General features: G+C 41.4%; 1 protein-coding gene and 1 non-coding gene across 8 annotated transcripts in view; one reads left to right on the plus strand and one right to left on the minus strand.

The window, feature by feature from the left end:
- CNOT10 (CCR4-NOT transcription complex subunit 10) overlaps positions 1-17,924 on the plus strand; it is a 70,000-nt gene that overhangs the window by 14,216 nt on the left and 37,860 nt on the right. For all 7 annotated transcript variants that reach the window (XM_053221730.1, XM_027040574.2, XM_027040573.2 and 4 more), the window contains exons 2-8: positions 1,955-2,049; positions 2,948-3,109; positions 8,236-8,386; positions 11,991-12,133; positions 15,017-15,103; positions 15,961-16,044; positions 17,558-17,675. In XM_053221730.1, the coding sequence (XP_053077705.1) occupies positions 1,955-2,049; positions 2,948-3,109; positions 8,236-8,386; positions 11,991-12,133; positions 15,017-15,103; positions 15,961-16,044; positions 17,558-17,675 (840 nt within the window). The remainder of the gene's footprint in view (positions 1-1,954; positions 2,050-2,947; positions 3,110-8,235; positions 8,387-11,990; positions 12,134-15,016; positions 15,104-15,960; positions 16,045-17,557; positions 17,676-17,924) is intronic.
- Positions 4,758-4,830, minus strand: TRNAR-CCU (transfer RNA arginine (anticodon CCU)). Its single transcript has one exon. It is a non-coding gene; the product is annotated as a tRNA-Arg (tRNA).

Below are 17,924 nucleotides of genomic sequence, written 5' to 3' on the forward strand. Positions count from 1 at the left end.
TTCAAGGCACTGTCACTTTCCTCCCCTTCCTGCCGTTCCCATTCCCAGTGCTTAATTATTATTATGGCATTGAATAAATGTGAAAAGGGCTGAAAGATTTTGAAATCTGTTCAAACACGGAGTTAAAGGATTTAACATTCTCTATGGTCCGTCCCTTGATGTACTAGATGCTGAATTTTTTTTTTTTTTTTTTTTTTTTTTTTGGCTCTGTAGATGTGGTTACCTGGAAGTATTTATTCCTATTAACTTTTATAACTTTGTTGCCAGTTCTTTCCTTTAAAAATTTTCAAAAGCTCGGGTTTGTTTCGTAGTGTGGAATGGGAACTATGTTTTATGGCTACTGCTTTGTAACTTTACAGAGGAAACTCTGTTGTCTCCAGAGTGTGATTTCATGGTTTAGCTTCTTGTTACTTCTCTGACATCAAGGCCCCAGATCCTAAGGAAAAGCATGATTTCTGCCAGTCCCTCTGCCCAAAATCATCTGCCACAATATATAGATGAGGCTTAGTCGAGACAGATCCCTGGTGAACAAGAGGAGCTGAGACCATGTGACTGCATCATGCAAAGTTGGGATCGATGATGCTTTCGTTAAAAAGCATTTTTTTGAAGTATTTGTCAGAGCAGTTAAGAGTAGTGAACTGGAGTAGTTTTAGACTTGATTTAGCAGAGAGTTTTATGCTTATTTTGGAATTCTGTTTTCAAATAAAAAATTAATTTTGAAAATACAAAATTGTGGGGCAAGAATCATTAATCTTAGAGTGTATATGGATACTTGGGGCACCTGGGTGGCTCAATGGGTTGAACGTCCAACTCTTGATTTCGACTCAGGTCATGATCCCAGGGTCGTGGGATCAAGCCCCCTGCTGGGCTCAGCGCTCAGTGTGGATCCTGCTTGGGATTCTCTCTTTGTCTCTGCCCTCCTTTCCCACTTGGATTCTCTATCAAAAATTAGGGGTGCCTGGGTGGCTCAGTTGGTTGAGTGTCCAACTTCTGCTCAGGTCGGGATCTCATGGTTCGTGGGTTCGAGTCCTGCATCAGCTTGCTGCTGTCCGTGCAGAGCCACTTCGGATCCTCTGTCCTCCTCTCTCTTAGCTCCTCCTCCCCCAAATAAACATTAAAAAATAAATTAATTAAAATTAAAATTTAATAAAATAAACTTCTGGGAAAAAAGATTGTATATAGATATTTAACCATGTTAAGGAAGCTTTAAGAAAAAATTTCTTTTTAATGTTTATTTATTTTTGAGAGACAGCACAACCAGGGAAGAGGCAGAGAGAGACAGAGACACAGAATCTGGAGCAGGCTCCAGGCTCTGAGCAGTCAGCACAGAGCCCAATGCCGGGCTCAAACTCATGGACCACGAGATCATGACCTGAGCTGAAGTCGGACGCTTAACCGACTGGGCCACCCAGTCCCCCCCAAGGAAGCTTTTTAAATGTGTTAATGTTGGCTTATGGATTTCTAAGCCTATGAAAGCATTCTTGGCCTGGAAATTAACTATGAGTTCTTAGCAATGTAGTTTTCTAATTATTAAATGATATTATATTCCAGCTGGATTATAACCTTTTTGAAGGTATTGTGTATGTATTTATAATAATCTTGTGTCTCCAGAGCCTGGCATAGTTTCTTGAATATGTGGGACTTTGGTATAGATTGCTCGGGGGCAGATCTAATATGTTTTGAGTGAATGCAACATTCTCAGTCCTGATGGACAGAGCTGTGATTCTTCCATATGTGGTGGTGGGTTTTCATTGTGCCAGACCATGGCTAAGGGAAATGTTTCTTTAAGTTTCTGGAGGAGTGACTTCTAACTCCTTATAACACTGATAAGTCATGGTAATTGAGAGCGCCCTAACTATAGCAACTTCATTAGGAAGAAGACAGGAAGAAAACCAGGGGCACACTCACTGTACCACTTCATTTCTAAAGAACTCCAAAACTTGTGTGCTTGCAGATCAGGGAGCAGAGAAACATGAAGGGACGAGTCAGTCCTCTGGGATCACCGATCAAGAGAAGGAGTTGTCCACCAGTGCTTTCCAGGCTTTCACAGTAAGCAGCGGTTTCTTTCGGTTTCCGTTTTTAGGATCTGTCGAATATGAATCTTTTCACAACGAATTTTTAAATTTGTAACTTTTGTTCTGTAATAACTCAAGAATTAAGTTTAGAGAGTAGGTTTTATTTAAATTTTTTAAACACTGGGAGTTTAAATATGGTAAAAGGAATGGGAGTAATTTGAGCCATTCCCAAGTTTTTGTGTTTCATAAACGTGTTGACTCTTACACTGTTATTTTTTTCAGTCTTTTAAACTTAGATTTGTAATTATATGGGTCAGTCTTTTCAGTTCACTTCTTTGTTCGGTGCTCTTTCTTGCATGTTCTTTAAAATGGAACGCCAGAAGTTTCTTGTCAAAACTTTAACTTTTCTGATGTTAAACGATATGAAAGAAAACCTTATTTGACTATCAGGTTACATACATGTAAGCAGAAGAATTTGATACTTGGGTATTCAGAGCATATTTATTAGAAATTAAATCATATTACCTTTCTTGGGCTAGCCTCAGCTGTTATACCGTGCTAGCAATATATACCTATATACATGTGTGTGTGTGTGTGAGATGTGGTTTTATACATGTACATAGGTATATGATACACTTATGTGTCTATGTATGACTTATACACATAGTGGTGTTAGAGTGTGAGTCTTGAGAAATAAATCTCTATAATTTCTAGCTTTATTGAGATACAATTGACATACCCCACTTTCTTAATTGACATGAATATTGTTTCATTCAGTGACTTTAATTAGTATACTTGGGGAATTAGATCTGTCTTTTTAAAGAGTTTTCCAAATAGAGACGAATGAAACGTATTTGGAAATGAATGTCTTAGTTTTAAAGGTAATAGGTAATTTTGTCTGTGTGTGTGTTTTTTTTGTTGGTTTGTTTTAGGCTGGAAATTATGATGCCTGTCTGCAACACCTTGCCTGCCTACAAGAAGTGAACAAAGATGATTATAAAATAATTTTGAATACAGCAGTGGCTGAGTTTTTTAAAAGTAACCAAATGACAACAGACAGTTTGAGACAAACACTTAACCAACTGAAGAATCAGGTGATACACAAATGAATTTAGCTATAAAAATGTTGTGATATTCTCTGAATTGTGAAGTAAAAATACTTGAGGAAAATTAATATGTCTTGTCTGTTATTGGTAGCACAACTTCTAATGTGTCTAAAACAACTTGCATTAGTTTTATTTGTATAAAATTATTATTCTAGGAAATGAAACGTATGTTGTGTAATTTTATTTTCTAATTTGAACAGAATAGACTAATCTACCAAATTTGAATGAGCTTTGGAATTTTGAAGGAAAATTAAAGTGGAAATCTATGAAGAAGCTTAGCTGCTGAGATTATCTTTCTTGTGACTGCAAAGATCTGATGATAATAATGTGAGATTGTTTTAGCATTTTGGATCAGGGGATGTTAATTGATTAAATAGAAGATATTCTGATTTATATATGGTTTGGTGCTTGCCTTGGTCATCGGTCATAACAGCAACATCTCTCCCATCACAGGGTTAGAGCTTTGGTAGTCAAGAGGGCTAACGAAGATGACGATGATGATAGGATCGGGTAGCAGACATTTGTTGCCTACGATGTAATAGGGCCCTGCTGAGAACTTTGCATGCAGCATCTCACTCTTTCCAGCAGTCCTATAAAGCAGCCACTATGATGTTTCTCATTTTACAGATGGGAATGCTGAGGTACAGATAGCTGGTGTAAATTGTCCAAAGACACAAAGCTCTTAAACGAAAACAGCTCCATGAACCCAGTCTCCTTTGACTCTAGGGCCTGTGCCTCTGAACTGCTTCAAGGTCTTGAGACCTTTTTGAGCCCCTGTCCTGTGTTCCTGGGTACCATTATGCAGTAGAGTATCACCCTAAAATGTGACCTAGTTAGAAATAAGTGACCCCTCCAGGTTCTTTGTAATTTTTGGGGGGAGTACAGATACTCTACAGTATCACCCTATACATGGTATTGTTAGAAATAAGTAACCTGTTCAGGCTCTTCCTAATTACAGGAGTGAAGTAATTTACTGGCTGGATCAATCTTGATCTCAGGGTTGGGAGTTTAAGCCCCATGCTGGGCGTAGAGATAACTTAAAAAAAAAAAAGAAAGAAAGAAAAATGGCCAATATTTATCAAACTCTTATGTGATTCCAAATTCCATATTAAATGTGTTTTATGTTTTATCTCCTATAATTCTCATATTCAACCCTTGAGATAGGTCCTTGTAATTGCAGTTGTAAAGCTGGGGTTCAGAGAGCCTAATGAGTTTAATTTATGTGGCCAGGAAAAGTAGGAGCAAGATTCAAACCAGACCTTCAGACTTTTTTTTTTTTTTTTTTTTTTTAAGTAAACTCTACATGTGGGATTCAAACTTACAATCCAAGGTCAAGTGTTGCATGCTGTAAGGACTGAGCCATCCAGGCACCCCCAGACCTTCTGACTCTTTTTATTTTTAACATTTTTTAAAATTAGTTTATTTATTTTGAGAGAGAGAGAGCAAGCAAGCTGGGGAGGGGCAGAGAGACTGAGGGACAGAGAGTCCCAAGTGGGCTCTGTATTGACAGCAGCTAGCCCAAATGTGACTTGAACTGACAAACCGTGAGATCGTGACCTGAGCCGAAGTCGGCCGCTTAACCAACTGAGCTGCCCAGGCACCCTGAGTTTTTCTTATAGATTGTAAGTGATCTCTACACCCAATGTGAAGTTCGAACTCACAACCCTGAGATCAGGAGTCTCATGCTCTACCAACTAAGCCAGCCAGGTGCCCCAAAATCTTTTTTATTTTTTTATTCCTTTAATTTTTTAAAAAAATGTTTGTTTATTTTTGAGAGAGAGGCAGAGAGAGAGAGACACAGAATTCCAAGCAGGCTCTGAGATCAGGAGTCTCATGCTCTACCAACTAAGCCAGCCAGGTGCCCCAAAATCTTTTTTATTTTTTTATTCCTTTAATTTTTTTAAAAAATGTTTGTTTATTTTTGAGAGAGAGGCAGAGAGAGAGGGACACAGAATTCCAAGCAGGCTCCATATTGTCAGTGCAGAACCTGACCTGGGGCTCAGACTCAGGAACCTTGAGATCATGACCTGGGTTGAAATCAAGAGTCGGATGCTTAACTGACTGAGCCATCCAGATGCAGTGCCCAAAACCTTTTTTAGAATAAGAAAGAGACTCTTGCAAGCTTCCTGTTAAGCCTAGAAAACTGCTTTATAAAATCCTTTCACCAGCCTTTTTTTTTTAATGTTTATTTATTTATTTTGAGAGAGAGAGAGACAGAGATGAGAGAGAATCCCAAACAGGCTCCGCCCTGTCAGGGCAGAGCCCTATGCAGGGCTCATCCCAGGAACCATGAGATCATGACCTAAGCCAAAATCAAGAATCAGAGTTTGTTTGTTTTTTTTTTTTAAACAATGATCCACCTTTTTGTTTTTTAATTTTTTTTTTTAACGTTTGAGGGACAGAGCTTGAGTGGGGGAGGGGAAGAGAGAGAGGGAGACTCAGAATCTGAAGCAGACTCCAGGCTCTAAGCTGTCAGCACAGAGCCCGACATGAAGCTTGAAGTCACGAACCATGAGATCATGACCTGAGCTGAAGTCAAACGCTTAACCAACTGAGCCAACCAGGCACCCTTCACCAGCCTTGATTCTTAATAAGGCTGGTTCAGTAATACCCCTCATGCAATCCACTGTCTTGTGTTTCCTAGAAGTGTTTATACCCGTGTCTCCTAACTTTTCTCTAAATCATACTTCTGTTCAAGGTCCTATGCCCTGGGCATAGTTACATACATACCTTTTCAACCCATTACACTTCTATTATGCTTTATCTCATTTAACGAATAGTGTTTGTTTTGGCTGGAGCCAAACAAGTTCATGTTTCTCGTGAATCACAGAAAGTGTGGCGGTTATATATGTCACAAGTTCAATCCTTTTTGAATCCAAAATTCCTTAATTTGTCCAAAACCCCCCTTTCTGGCTAAGAATTAACCCTTTCTTAGCTCATTCTCTCTGCATTACATTACTACCAAGAAGTATTGTCTTTCTTTGGAAATTGAGTTTTCTCTACAGACTATTTTTAATCATTGGAAGATAGTGACTTGGTAAGTGAAGATTATACAGAAGCTCCGAATTCACTGAGATGCCCGTGCTGTTGGTCAGAGAGGACCAGTTGGTAACATTTGCACCTCCCTGTCAGGCTTACGCGTTATGACTGAAGTCTGCAGATGTCTGATTACAGATCACTATGTGTCCTGAAACTTCTGGTACCTTGTCATTAGCAAAACGTTAAGTTCATCATGTATATCAGAGTTCCACTGCTTAATGTAGGGGAACGTCAGTCTTAGAATTAATTACTTAACATTGCTTGGTAACTTACTCCAATCTTCATAGTGACAAAGAAAGATTAGTTTTAATACTAATTCCAGCTTTGTGTATTACATGAAAGTACAGAATGGATATGAAACTTTATTAAAATTGGCAAGCCTACTGCAGTAACTTAGGGAGGGGATAAGCAGGTAGTCGTTAGCTTTAAAATGCTTGGGGCGCCTGGGTGGCGCAGTTGGTTAGGTGTCCGACTTCAGCCAGGTCACGATCTCGCGGTCCGTGAGTTCGAGCCCCGCGTCAGGCTCTGGGCTGATGGCTCGGAGCCTGGAGCCTGTTTCCGATTCTGTGTCTCCCTCTCTCTCTGCCCCTCCCCTATTCATGCTCTGTCTCTCTCTGTCCCCCCCAAAAAAATAGGTGAAAAACGTTGAAAAAAAATTAAAAAAAAAAAATGCAGAGTGTGGGGGCCCCTGGGTGGCTCAGTCAGTTAAGCATCTGAGCCCCACAAAGGGCTGTGCACTGACAGAGCAGAGTCTGCTTTGGATTCTCTCTTTCTCTCTCTGTCCCTCCCCAACTTGTGCTTTCTCACTCTTAAAATAAATAAACTTATAAAAATAAATTTAAAAAATACAATGCAAACTTACTTTTTTTTCTTCTGGTATCAGATGTAGATGTTAGTGTTTTAGTAAAGCCATCAATAGCCTATTTTTGTTGTTTATTTAAAGATTCTATTTTTCAACTTTTTTTTCAACGTTTATTTATTTTTGGGACAGAGAGAGACAGAGCATGAACGGGGGAGGGGCAGAGAGAGAGGGAGACACAGAATCGGAACAGGCTCCAGGCTCCGAGCCATCAGCCCAGAGCCTGACGTGGGGCTCGAACTCACGGACCGCGAGATCGTCACCTGGCTGAAGTCGGACGCTTAACCGTCTGCGCCACCCAGGCGCCCCTAAAGATTCTATTTTTTTAAGAGCTCCTGGGTGGCTCAAGTCAGTTAAGTGTCTAGCTGTTGATTTTGGCTTAGGTCATGTCATGACTTCACGGTTCGTGGGATTGAGACCTGCGTCCATCTCTGTGCTGACAGTGCAGATCCTGATTGGGATTCTCTTTCTCTCTCTGCCCGTTCCCTGCTTGTGCTTGTTTGTGCGTGCACGTGCTCCCTCAAACATGAGAAAAAAATTTCAAATAAAATAAAAAATCTGCTTTCTTTAAGTTATGGGAACAAAACCTGAACGTAAGAGGAAATTCAGAAAATATACTTCCTAGCTATAAGGCCTTGGGCAAGATAGTTAAGCTTTTTGTGCTGGTCTTCTTACTTATAAAATGGGAATGATAATGTCTATGTCCTTGAGGTATGGTAAGGATTAAATGAGATATTCTCTGGAAAATGTTTAATGTAGCAGGTCTGGCCCATAGTTAAGTAGTTAGCTGTTTGTTAATGTTTAAGTTTTAGTTTAGTTTTTACAAAATGGAATCAAGCTTACGTATACATAGTGCGTAACATAGTGCACATGGGAAAGATTGTTTTGAGTTTTGCTCGCTCCCAAGGAGGCTACAACGTGGGGAACCAGTTCAAAAGCCATGTTGGCGGTTGAGACGTTCTTCACAGTGGCAAGGAACAGACTTGCCTTGCCTTGTCTACATAAAGTCCCATGAAAATGTTTTACTTAATGGAATTTTATTATTAATAAAATAATTTTTAGTAAGAATAATTAAAATCCGGAAGTTCTGTTGAAAATGTGGAAAAATCCAGAGTGAGAAATGTTGGCCTGTGTTCCCGTTTACTCGCATAGCTTCTTTCATTTCTCTTTATTTTCTTACTGTTTTGAGAACATATCCTGGCTGACTGTTTCGTAGGTCCACTCAGCTGTCGAAGAAATGGATGGCTTAGACGACGTGGAGAACAGCATGTTGTATTACAATCAGGCAGTCTTTCTGTATCATCTGCGGCAGTACTCAGAGGCCATAGCAGTTGGTGAAAAGCTCTACCAGTTCATAGAACCTTTTGGTATGTTCTCTCAAGTCCAGAACTTCCCTGTCATACTCAGAGGGGGCTCTGGTAGTTTCTTACCCAGTTAAATCAAGGAATCACATGCCACTATTTAAAGAAAGAAGGAGGGGCGCCTGGGTGGCTCAGTCGGTTGGGCGACCGACTTCGGCTCGGGTCATGATCTCGCGTGATCTCGCGTGAGTTCGGGCCCCGCATCGGGCTCTGTGCTGACAGCTCGGAGCCTGGAGCCTGTTTCGGATTCTGTGTCTCCCTCTCTCTCTGACCCTCCCCCGTTCATGCTCTGTCTCTCTCTGTCTCTAAAATGAATAAACGTTAAAAAAAAAAATTAATTAAAAAAAAGAAAGAAGGAGAAAAGCTGTGTCCAGTTTTAGCCACTAAAGATAACAAAGAGAAGAATGACATTACTTTTAGATGAACCCAGGTTTTCTTCTCCCATTTCCTCCCCACTCCTACCCCTCGATTTTTGCAAATTGAGATCAGAAATGAGGTTGCTAATTGGAAAGACTTCGTGCTTTTTGTTTTTTTCTTTGCTGTGTGAACACAGCTTCGTGTACCTGACCTGTTCTTTATTGAGTGGTGTGTTGAGAGTGGGGATGTTAGCGGACAGCCTGGTATCTTCTTGTCTGTTGCCCTCCTGACAGTTTCGTGGGTAATCCCTGGAGTAGATAGTACAGACTGTTTTGGTGTCGCGATTATCTTGCAGTTACTAGCCTTGAGTAACCGTAGTAAGAAAGGTAAGGGCAAGGGAAAAAAGAGAGAGCAAATAAGGCAGCAAAGCCAGATCCAGGAGGTGGTTGTTAGAGAGGGCTGTTTGTTTCCAGCCCACAAGCAGTCAGATTTCAATGTGATCATGTTTTTGTCTTTTTCTTCAGGTTACTTTCTTTTAAATTCGAAACACTAATGCCAGTTCTTGATTTATAAACACCTGATTGCTAATGTGGTTCCGGCAGGATAAGAAGCAGAGTGTGATGGCTCCTCTGTGGGGCTTTGGGAAGAGTTACAGGGTCCCTTTTTGCTGGTTGAATGGCTGTTTCCTGTGGCTCCAGGGAGGCATTTTCAAGGTGCTCCTCTCTTCCTCCGTCCTGAGGGCATGGTGGCTGGACAGATTGGGCAGGAGAGATGCCTGTGGTGAAGATGGTGTAAACAGCGGCCAGTTCCTTTCTCTGTAAAGCTGGAAATCAGAATTATACCTCCAGGATGACACAGATGGATTTTTCTTTTTAAATTTATTTTGGGAGAGAGTGCGCACACATATGAACTGGGGAGGAACAGAGAGAGAGAGAGAGAGAGAGAGAGAGAGAGAGAGAGAGAATCTCAAACAGGCTCTGTGCTGTCAGCTCAGAGCCCAGCTCGGGGCTTGATCTCACATACTGTGAGATCATGCCTGACCTGAGCCAAAATCAAGAGTTGGACTCTCGACCAACTAAGCCACCCAGACGCCCCCTCAGATGTATTTTTCTCTAAAGCTTTTTTTTTTTTTTTAAAGTAATCTCTACACCTGATGTGGGGCTTGAACATGTGACCCCAAAATCAGGAGTCGCACGCTGCACCGACCTTGCCAGCCAGGCACCCCTGTGAAGCTGGTTGTTAGAATTTCGGGAACCGTTCATTAAATCTTGTTCCTATGTATGGTGGCCAAGTGGAATAAAGCCACCGAGGCAGAATTCAGATCCATTTTTCTTCTTCTTTGAAAATTGTTATTGTTATTTTTAAAAACTTTACTGCTTGGTTCTTCACACAGCATGTATTTATTGAACATACACGGTGGACCCAAACTGTTCTGGGTTTTGAAGATAATGTAGTGACTGAAACAGAGCCTTTACCCTCGTTAAGCTTATATTCTAACGCGAGAGAGCGACACAATAAGTATGTATTGTGAGGTAGCCAAATGCCATGAAGAAAAGCTAAAACTGGTAAGAGGATAGAGGTGGACTGGGAACGCTGTTTTTACGTAAGGCAATCAAGGAAGGCCTGGGGTAAGACAGCATTTGAAAAGAGACCTGAGTGAAGAGAGGTGGTGAGCCACATGACTCTTGAGGGGAAGGCATTCCAGCCAGAGGTGATACTGTGTACAGAGCATCTGAGATGAGCTTGAGTTTGCCGAGTGAGAAACGGCAGGTCATTGACCTGGAGCCAGGTGGGGAGAACAGTAGCAGGTGACGTCAGAGGCAGCAGGGTAAGGAACAGGTGAAGTCCTGTGGCCCGGGTAAGGACTTAATGTTTTCGTTGGTTTTTTAAATTTTTTTTAATGCTTTTATTTTTGAGAGTGACAGAGCGTGAGTGGGGGAGGGGCAGAGAGAGAGGGAGACACAGAATCCGAAGCGGGCTCCAGGCACAGAGCCCTCTGTGGGTCTCCACATCACGGATCGTGAGATCACGACCTGAGCTAAAGTCGGACGCTTAACCGACCGAGCCACCCAGGCGCCCCAAGGACTTAGTGTTTTAAGGGTAGTGGTGGGATGGATGCCCGGTTGGCTCACTCGATTGAGTGTCCAACCCTTGGTTTAGGTTCAGGTCATGATCCCAGGGTCCTGGAATCGAGCCCTGCATTAGGCTCTCTGCTGACAGTGCGCGCTCGCGCGCGCGCGCTCGCTCTCTCTCTCTCTCTCAAAATAAATAAACTTAAAAAGAGTGGTGTGTAACCCGTAGAGATATATGACCTTTGTGCATCAGCCATGTCGATTCTAGTTTTCAATTGATTCCACTCCGGCTGCTCTGTAAGAACAAGAATGGAATCGGGAAGACTTGTTAAAAGGCTCTTAAGGGCTTTTAAATTTTTCTGGTCTTGATTTTAGCATCCTTTTTTAGATCTTATTTTTCCTTTTATCTTCTCTTTTGAAAGGAAAAGAAAATAGTATTATGACATACCAGGTTACCCTTTCTCTCTTCATTGGGCTCTTCTTCCTTTGAAGTCCTTGTTAGAGTTGGAAGGAACCTCAAGAGATGACCTGGTTCACTCCCCTGCCTTCAAGCAGGTGAAGTATTCTCCCCATTTTACAGGTCAGCCAGCTGAGGTGTAAAAATTAGCTCGCTGATATATAGAGGCAACATATCCAGTAAGTAGCTGAGCAGGTACAGGAATTGAGGTTTCCTTCTACCTGAAGTGATTCTCCTCATTTGGTGTGTTGGTAGATATTTTGCCAAAGAAGGATCAGCTAGTAGAAACCCAGCGACGGGAGGCCTTCAGATGGAGAATACTGCAATCGCATTGTTGGTATTGCAGGTTGTTTCCCTTCATGGCTCTGGGGGATGAACACACATTTAAATAAAGAGACGTAGGGGGCGCCCGGGTGGCTCAGTCTGTCAAGCGCCTGACTTTGGCTCAGGTTATGATCTCACGGTTCATGAGTTTGACCCCTGGTCTGAGAGCACCGAGCCCACTTTGGATACTCTGTCTCCTTCTCTCTCTGCCCCTTTCCCACACATGTCCGCCCGCCCTCTCTCTCATTCTCTCTGAAACATAAATAAACATTTAAAAACAAAAAACAAAACAAAAATAAAGATTTAGGCTTTGCTCTTTAGGAATCTGGGGAGAGGAGTGGTCTGAAATGTTTGCTTTACTTTGGATTGTAACTTTTCTTTTCTTGTTTTTTTCCCCCAGAAGAAAAATTTGCCCAAGCAGTGTGTTTTTTGCTTGTAGACCTATATATATTAACCTATCAAGCTGAGAAAGCTTTGCATCTTCTTGCTGTCCTAGAAAAAATGATTTCACAGGGTAACAATAACAAAAATGGGAAGAATGAGGTGAGTGTTGTAAGGTGATCAGATTAAAATTTATGGTTATTAAATATTTTAACAGCTTTATTGAAATGTAACTCATTATACAGGATGGTGGCTATCATTAATAATACTGTATAACATATTTGAAAGTTGATAAGAGAGCAGATATTCAAAGTCCTCAGCACAAGAAAGAGACCTTTGTAATTGTACAGTCTAGTGATGGATGTTTTAACTAGACTTATTTTTTTTCCTTGCAATGTTATTTGTTTTTGAGAGACAGAGTGTGTGAGCAGGGGTGGGACAGAGAGAGAAGGAGACACAGTATCTGAAGCAGGTTCCAGGCTCTGAGCTGTCAGCACAGAGCCTAACACGGGGCTTGAACTTGTGAACCGTGAGATCATGACCTGAGCTGAAGTCAGACACTTAACTGACTGAGACACGCAGGCGCCCCTAGCTAGACTTCTTTATTTCACGCTTGATACAGATATCTAATTGTTATGTTGTAGACCTAAAACATAATGTTGTATGTCAATTATACCTCAAAAAAATCTTTTTTGTTACAGCTTATTTTTTTGTTGTTGTTTATGAAAATTTTTTTAATAAATGAAAATCAAAAGAATTATGCCTACCCTCAGGTAGCCCACAGGCTACGTAGGGAGAGACAGATGAGTTAAATTTTTTATTAATGAGGGCAGTCTGGCTGGCTCAGTTGGTAGAGTGTGTGGCTCATGGTCTCAGGATCATGAATTTGAGCCCCACGTTGGGCATGGAGCCTATTTAACTAAAAAAGAAATTTTTTTGATTAATGACCTAAAAAAAAGCAAAGGTAAATATAATTCGCATCCACAAAATTTACCTTTTTAAAGTGTATAATTCAGTGGTTTTTAGTATCCTTACTGAGTTGTACGAGCATCACCACTGTGTACATTTTCATCACCCCAAAAAGGAACCCCGTACCCGGTTAGCACGTTTTCTTTTCCCCTTTCCCCAGCCCCTGGCAACCACAAATCTTTTTTTTTTTTTTAAGTTTATTTATTTTGCAAAAAAGAGGAAGCGGGGAGGGGCAGAGAGAGAGAGAGAGAGAGAGAGAGAATCCAAGCAGGCTCTGTGCTGCCAGAGGGGAGCATGATGCAGGGCTCAAATTCCTGAACTATGAGATGGTGACCGGAGCCAAAACCAAGAGTCAGACACTTAACCGACTGAGCCACCCAGGTGCCCCTGATGTACTTTCTATTTTTGCGAATTTGGACTATCCTGGCCATTTCATGCATATGGCCTTTTGTGATTGGTTTCTTTCACTTAGTTCGATACTTTCAAAGTTGACCAGGTTGTAGCATGTATATTTCTTTGCTTTTTATGGCCAGATCATACTCCATTGTATCCAGTTGCCACAGGTTTTTATCCATCAGATGATGGTCATCTGGGTTGTTTTCCACATTTGGTGATATAAATGATGCTACTGTGAACATTTGTGTACAAGTTTCTGTGGCGGCATGTTTTCATTTCTCTTGGGTGCATGTCCAAGAGTGGAATTGCTGGATTGTATGGTAATTCTGTGTTTAATCTTAGGAGGAACTGCCAGCCTGTTGTACAGAGGCTGAAAATATCACACAATTTTACATTCCTACCAGCGTCTTACGAGGGTCTCAGTATGTTAGCATCTTGGCATGTGTGAGATACTAATTTTACAGAATGTAAAGATTAGAATTAAGACAATAGAAACCCCAAAGCTGGATAAACAGGCAGCTTTCACTAGAAAATATTTCATCATGAAAGTTCTTTAGAAAGAATGCACATTTATGACATATTCTGATAAGAGACTTGGTAAGAATACTTCAGGGGCGCCTGGGTGGCTGAGTTGGTTAAGCATCCGACTTTGGCTCGGGTCATGATCTCACGGTTTGTAGGTTTGAGCCCTGCGTCGGGCTCTGTGTTGACAGGTCGGAGCCTGGAGCCCGCTTTGGATTCCGTCTCCCTCTCTCTCTCTGCCTCTGCCCCGCTCGCACGCGCGCGCGCTCTCTCTCTCTCTCTCTCTCTCAAAAATAAATAAACGTTAAAAAAATACTGAAAAAAAAAAAAGAACTTGGTTAAATCATCTTAGCATTATTCCTAAACACTGTGTGGTAAAATACTTTATTTTTATATTCAGTACTGATAAGAGTTGAGAAAATGCAGTTCTGTTCAACAGATGCTTGTGTCCTCTACTAGCTATTAAAGTGACAAAAATGAAAACGTTTTCGCTTTTCCAGGAACTCCAGTGTGTGGGAGGAGAAAGCTGGGGAGCATCTGTCCAGGGGCTGGGAGGAAGGTGGGGAAGGAAGTTTGGATGTTTGATTTAGGCCTTGAAGGATATAGTTTGAGTAGACAGAAGCAGCAGGCTGGAGCAGGGTAACCGTCGTGGCAGAGAAAACAGCACAGAGGTGAGAGTGGAATATTGGAGAAATTTCCGGCAACCCCAAATGCATAGTATACCTGAAAAGTCAGTGGAGATCAGGAGACGAGATTGGCAACTCAAATAATGGGTCTCATTGTGAAGGCTTTTGAACACTGCTAGGAATCTAGGGTATGATGTTGCCAGTGTTTATACCAGAGAAAATTTTTAAGAAGGGGATGACATGGTCTGTTCCGGGTTCCAGAAGGATAACCTCAAGTTTTGCTTGAGTAATATCTGTGCTTTTTAAACCGGGCTATCATTATGCTCAGTGCAAGCTTCTCAAAAGTAGGGTTTCCTTAAGAAAAAAAAAAAAAAAAAGTTGCCTATTACTCCAGACTATTCCACCTGAAGTCTGGATTCTGAAATTTGGAAATGCTCTCTAGGTGACTCAGACTAGCACGCTTGGAAATCACTGATTCAAATTATGGCAAAAAAGATTTAATTTCCGTTAACTCTGTTTCACCACCCTACAGACTGGTAACAACACCAACAAAGACGGATCTAATCACAAAGCTGAGAGTGGAGCCCTAATAGAAGCTGCAAAATCAAAGATACATCAGGTAGGGTAAATTCTGAGAGAGGGCATACATCATGTGTAGTTACTAACACTTAGGAGTGACGAAGAATGTGGAAGATCACTGAAAGCAGTGAATGTTCCGAGGCCTGTATGTTTTTTTGGCTTTGGAGTATTATAATTTAAAAGCATGTTCAGCCTTCTAAATACATGTGCCTAAGATGATCGTGCAGTATCGTTTCTTTTAATTCCTTGATAAAAGGTTGAGAGAAATGGCCTGGGTGTATTGGATGGTAAAGCCAGTTTGCAGACTATTAAAGTTCATTCTTAATTAGCTGTGGGCACGTAAGAACTGGTAGGAATTACAGCAGTGCTGTATCGCTGTGCTGCGCACCTGAAAGTAATGCAACACTGATCTTTAATGTTTATTTTCTGAGACAGACCGAGCAGGAGCAGGGGAGGGGCACAAAGAGGGGGAGACCCAGAATCCAAAGCAGGCTCCAGCTCCGAGCTATCAGCACAGAGCCCGATGCAGGGTTCGAACTCGCAAACTGTGAGATCACGACCTGAGCCGACGTCGGACGCCCAACCGACGGAGCCACCCAGGCGCCCCCAAAATAAAGTAACTTTTAAAAAATAAAAGAATTGTTAGGAGTTTTGCTTGGAATTTGGGTATAAGTTTTATTCTACCATTACCGTGTTTTTTTGTTTTTTAGAAGGTCTTCTCAGAGTACAGTGAAAATAGAGTGTTTAATAAGGTCATTTAAAATTTGCTTTTGCAAGTAACTGGCGTTAACTATGTTGTAAACAGGTTGGGTTGAATTTCCTTACCTAGAAAGTAAAGCTGCGTCACCCTGTGTAAATCTACCATTGTTCTTACATACTAGCGTTTTCTTTTAATAGTATAAAGTACGAGCTTATATCCAAATGAAGTCCCTGAAAGCATGCAAAAGGGAAATCAAGTCGGTCATGAACACAGCTGGAAATGTAAGTTTCTTCTTGACTTTTCTTTCTTTTTTCTTTTTTCTTTAATTTGCCAGTTTTAAGTAATTTATTTTAGTCTTAATATAGTGCATATCTACCAGTAGATAAGAACCTTGACATGGAGTTGTGCAGTAGTGATCATACCTTGTCTCTAATTTAATACGGTGCTTTTCTCATGCAAAATTGCAGCTTGCATTTTCCCTTCGTATGCAACCCTCAGAACCACCATTTTAAATAGCTGTCTAGCATTCTGGGAGTTGTTTATCATAATTCACGCAAACATTTACTATTAGATACCTCAGGGTTTTTTTAGTTTACACTCAAACCACTTACTAAAGATGAACGGTTCGGTTGTAGCCCAAACCTGCCCCTTCCAAACGGTCTTTGGCTTGACCTTCACTTTGACTAATGCCAGAGTACTTGAGACACGGTGTTCCTTCCATCCACTCCACTGATACATGATTTTTTTGGACTATGGAGGGAAAAAACAGAACTGTACACATTCTCGATGCTTTCAGGAATGGTGTTAATTTTAAGTATGAAGTCATAAGGAGATACAGTTTGTAGTAGGAATACTTCAAGTAAATTGACCCTAGAAATCCCAGGCAGGACCCAGATTAGTCACCGGTCACTGCTCAGGTGATTTTTGAGGAGAACAAATGGTAGCCCAGGTCTGAGGCGTAGCCTGGAGGCTGAGCGGGGAAGGCCTAACTAGCCGGCCAACCGTTACCAAACCTGTTTTGAGGTAAAAGGCATGATTTCTGCCTTAATGGATGCCATAGTCCTAGGGGAGAGAGAAACGAGAAGAGAAGCAGTGACACTGCAGACTAGCAGTAATACCTAAATCAGGAGGGGGCACTGCTGCCTGGAAGCCCTTGTTTCCTCGGCGACCAGGAGGCAGCAGAGTGTGAGCAAGGACTTGGAAAGCCTGCAGCTAAGCTAGAGTGAGGCGTGAGGAGGCCGGGATGCCTGAGGTCCTCCTGGCTGCGTGTGCGCTCTGCAGATGTGGGCATGCTTGTGTGCCCGCCACCCCGGGGGCTTCCAGAGAAGTGAGGCTCCGTGTGCCTCCCAAAATGTGATCTTTGCCACAGCCAGACTCACTCTCAAAAATAGGCGGTTCCTCCATCCACAGAATGACACTTTTTTAGATCCCTCTTTGGAAAAGCATTTGATTATTTGTATCCTAAAAAATAAGGGAGACCGTTGGTCTCTGTAATAGTCATTGAAACGAAAGGCCTAGTTAGTGCTGTTAAGTTGGCTTCCAGTTAGTGGTGTAATACATATACATATATGGTGTATGGATTTTTTAAGGCAGACTCTGAATTGAGTGTATGAGGTGCTTTCTGATGGGTTTCTTTTTTGGGGTTGTGAGAGCAATGGAAAATTTTGGAGCTATAGTTTTTTGTGAGCATGACTTAAATTACACTCTTGAATACATACCAGTATAGTGGTAGAATTGTGACCTCACATTACACATGTGAAGACAGAGTATAAACAGTTTATATTTTCTTTACAGTCTGCCCCCTCTCTGTTTCTTAAAAGCAATTTTGAGTACTTAAGAGGCAATTATCGAAAAGCTGTGAAGCTGTTAAATAGTTCAAACATTGCTGAGCATCCAGGATTCATGAAAACAGGTAAAAGAAAATTATGAAATTCTAGTACGCTATTTTATTTCTGGCTCTCTGTCTTTTGTTGTCTCCTGTACTTCTCTTCAGTGTGATTTTTTATAATTTTTTATTTTTATTTTATTACTATTTTTTATCTTCGACCATGAGTGTGAGTAGGGGAGGGATAGAGAAAGAGACAGTCTTAAGTAGGCTCCACACTCCGCCTGGAGCCGACGCGGGGCTCGATCCCACAACCCCTGGAATCATGACCTGAGC

The sequence above is a fragment of the Acinonyx jubatus genome, chromosome C2, assembly GCF_027475565.1.
Source record: "Acinonyx jubatus isolate Ajub_Pintada_27869175 chromosome C2, VMU_Ajub_asm_v1.0, whole genome shotgun sequence".
In the NCBI taxonomy this organism is placed as follows: Eukaryota; Metazoa; Chordata; class Mammalia; order Carnivora; family Felidae; genus Acinonyx; species Acinonyx jubatus.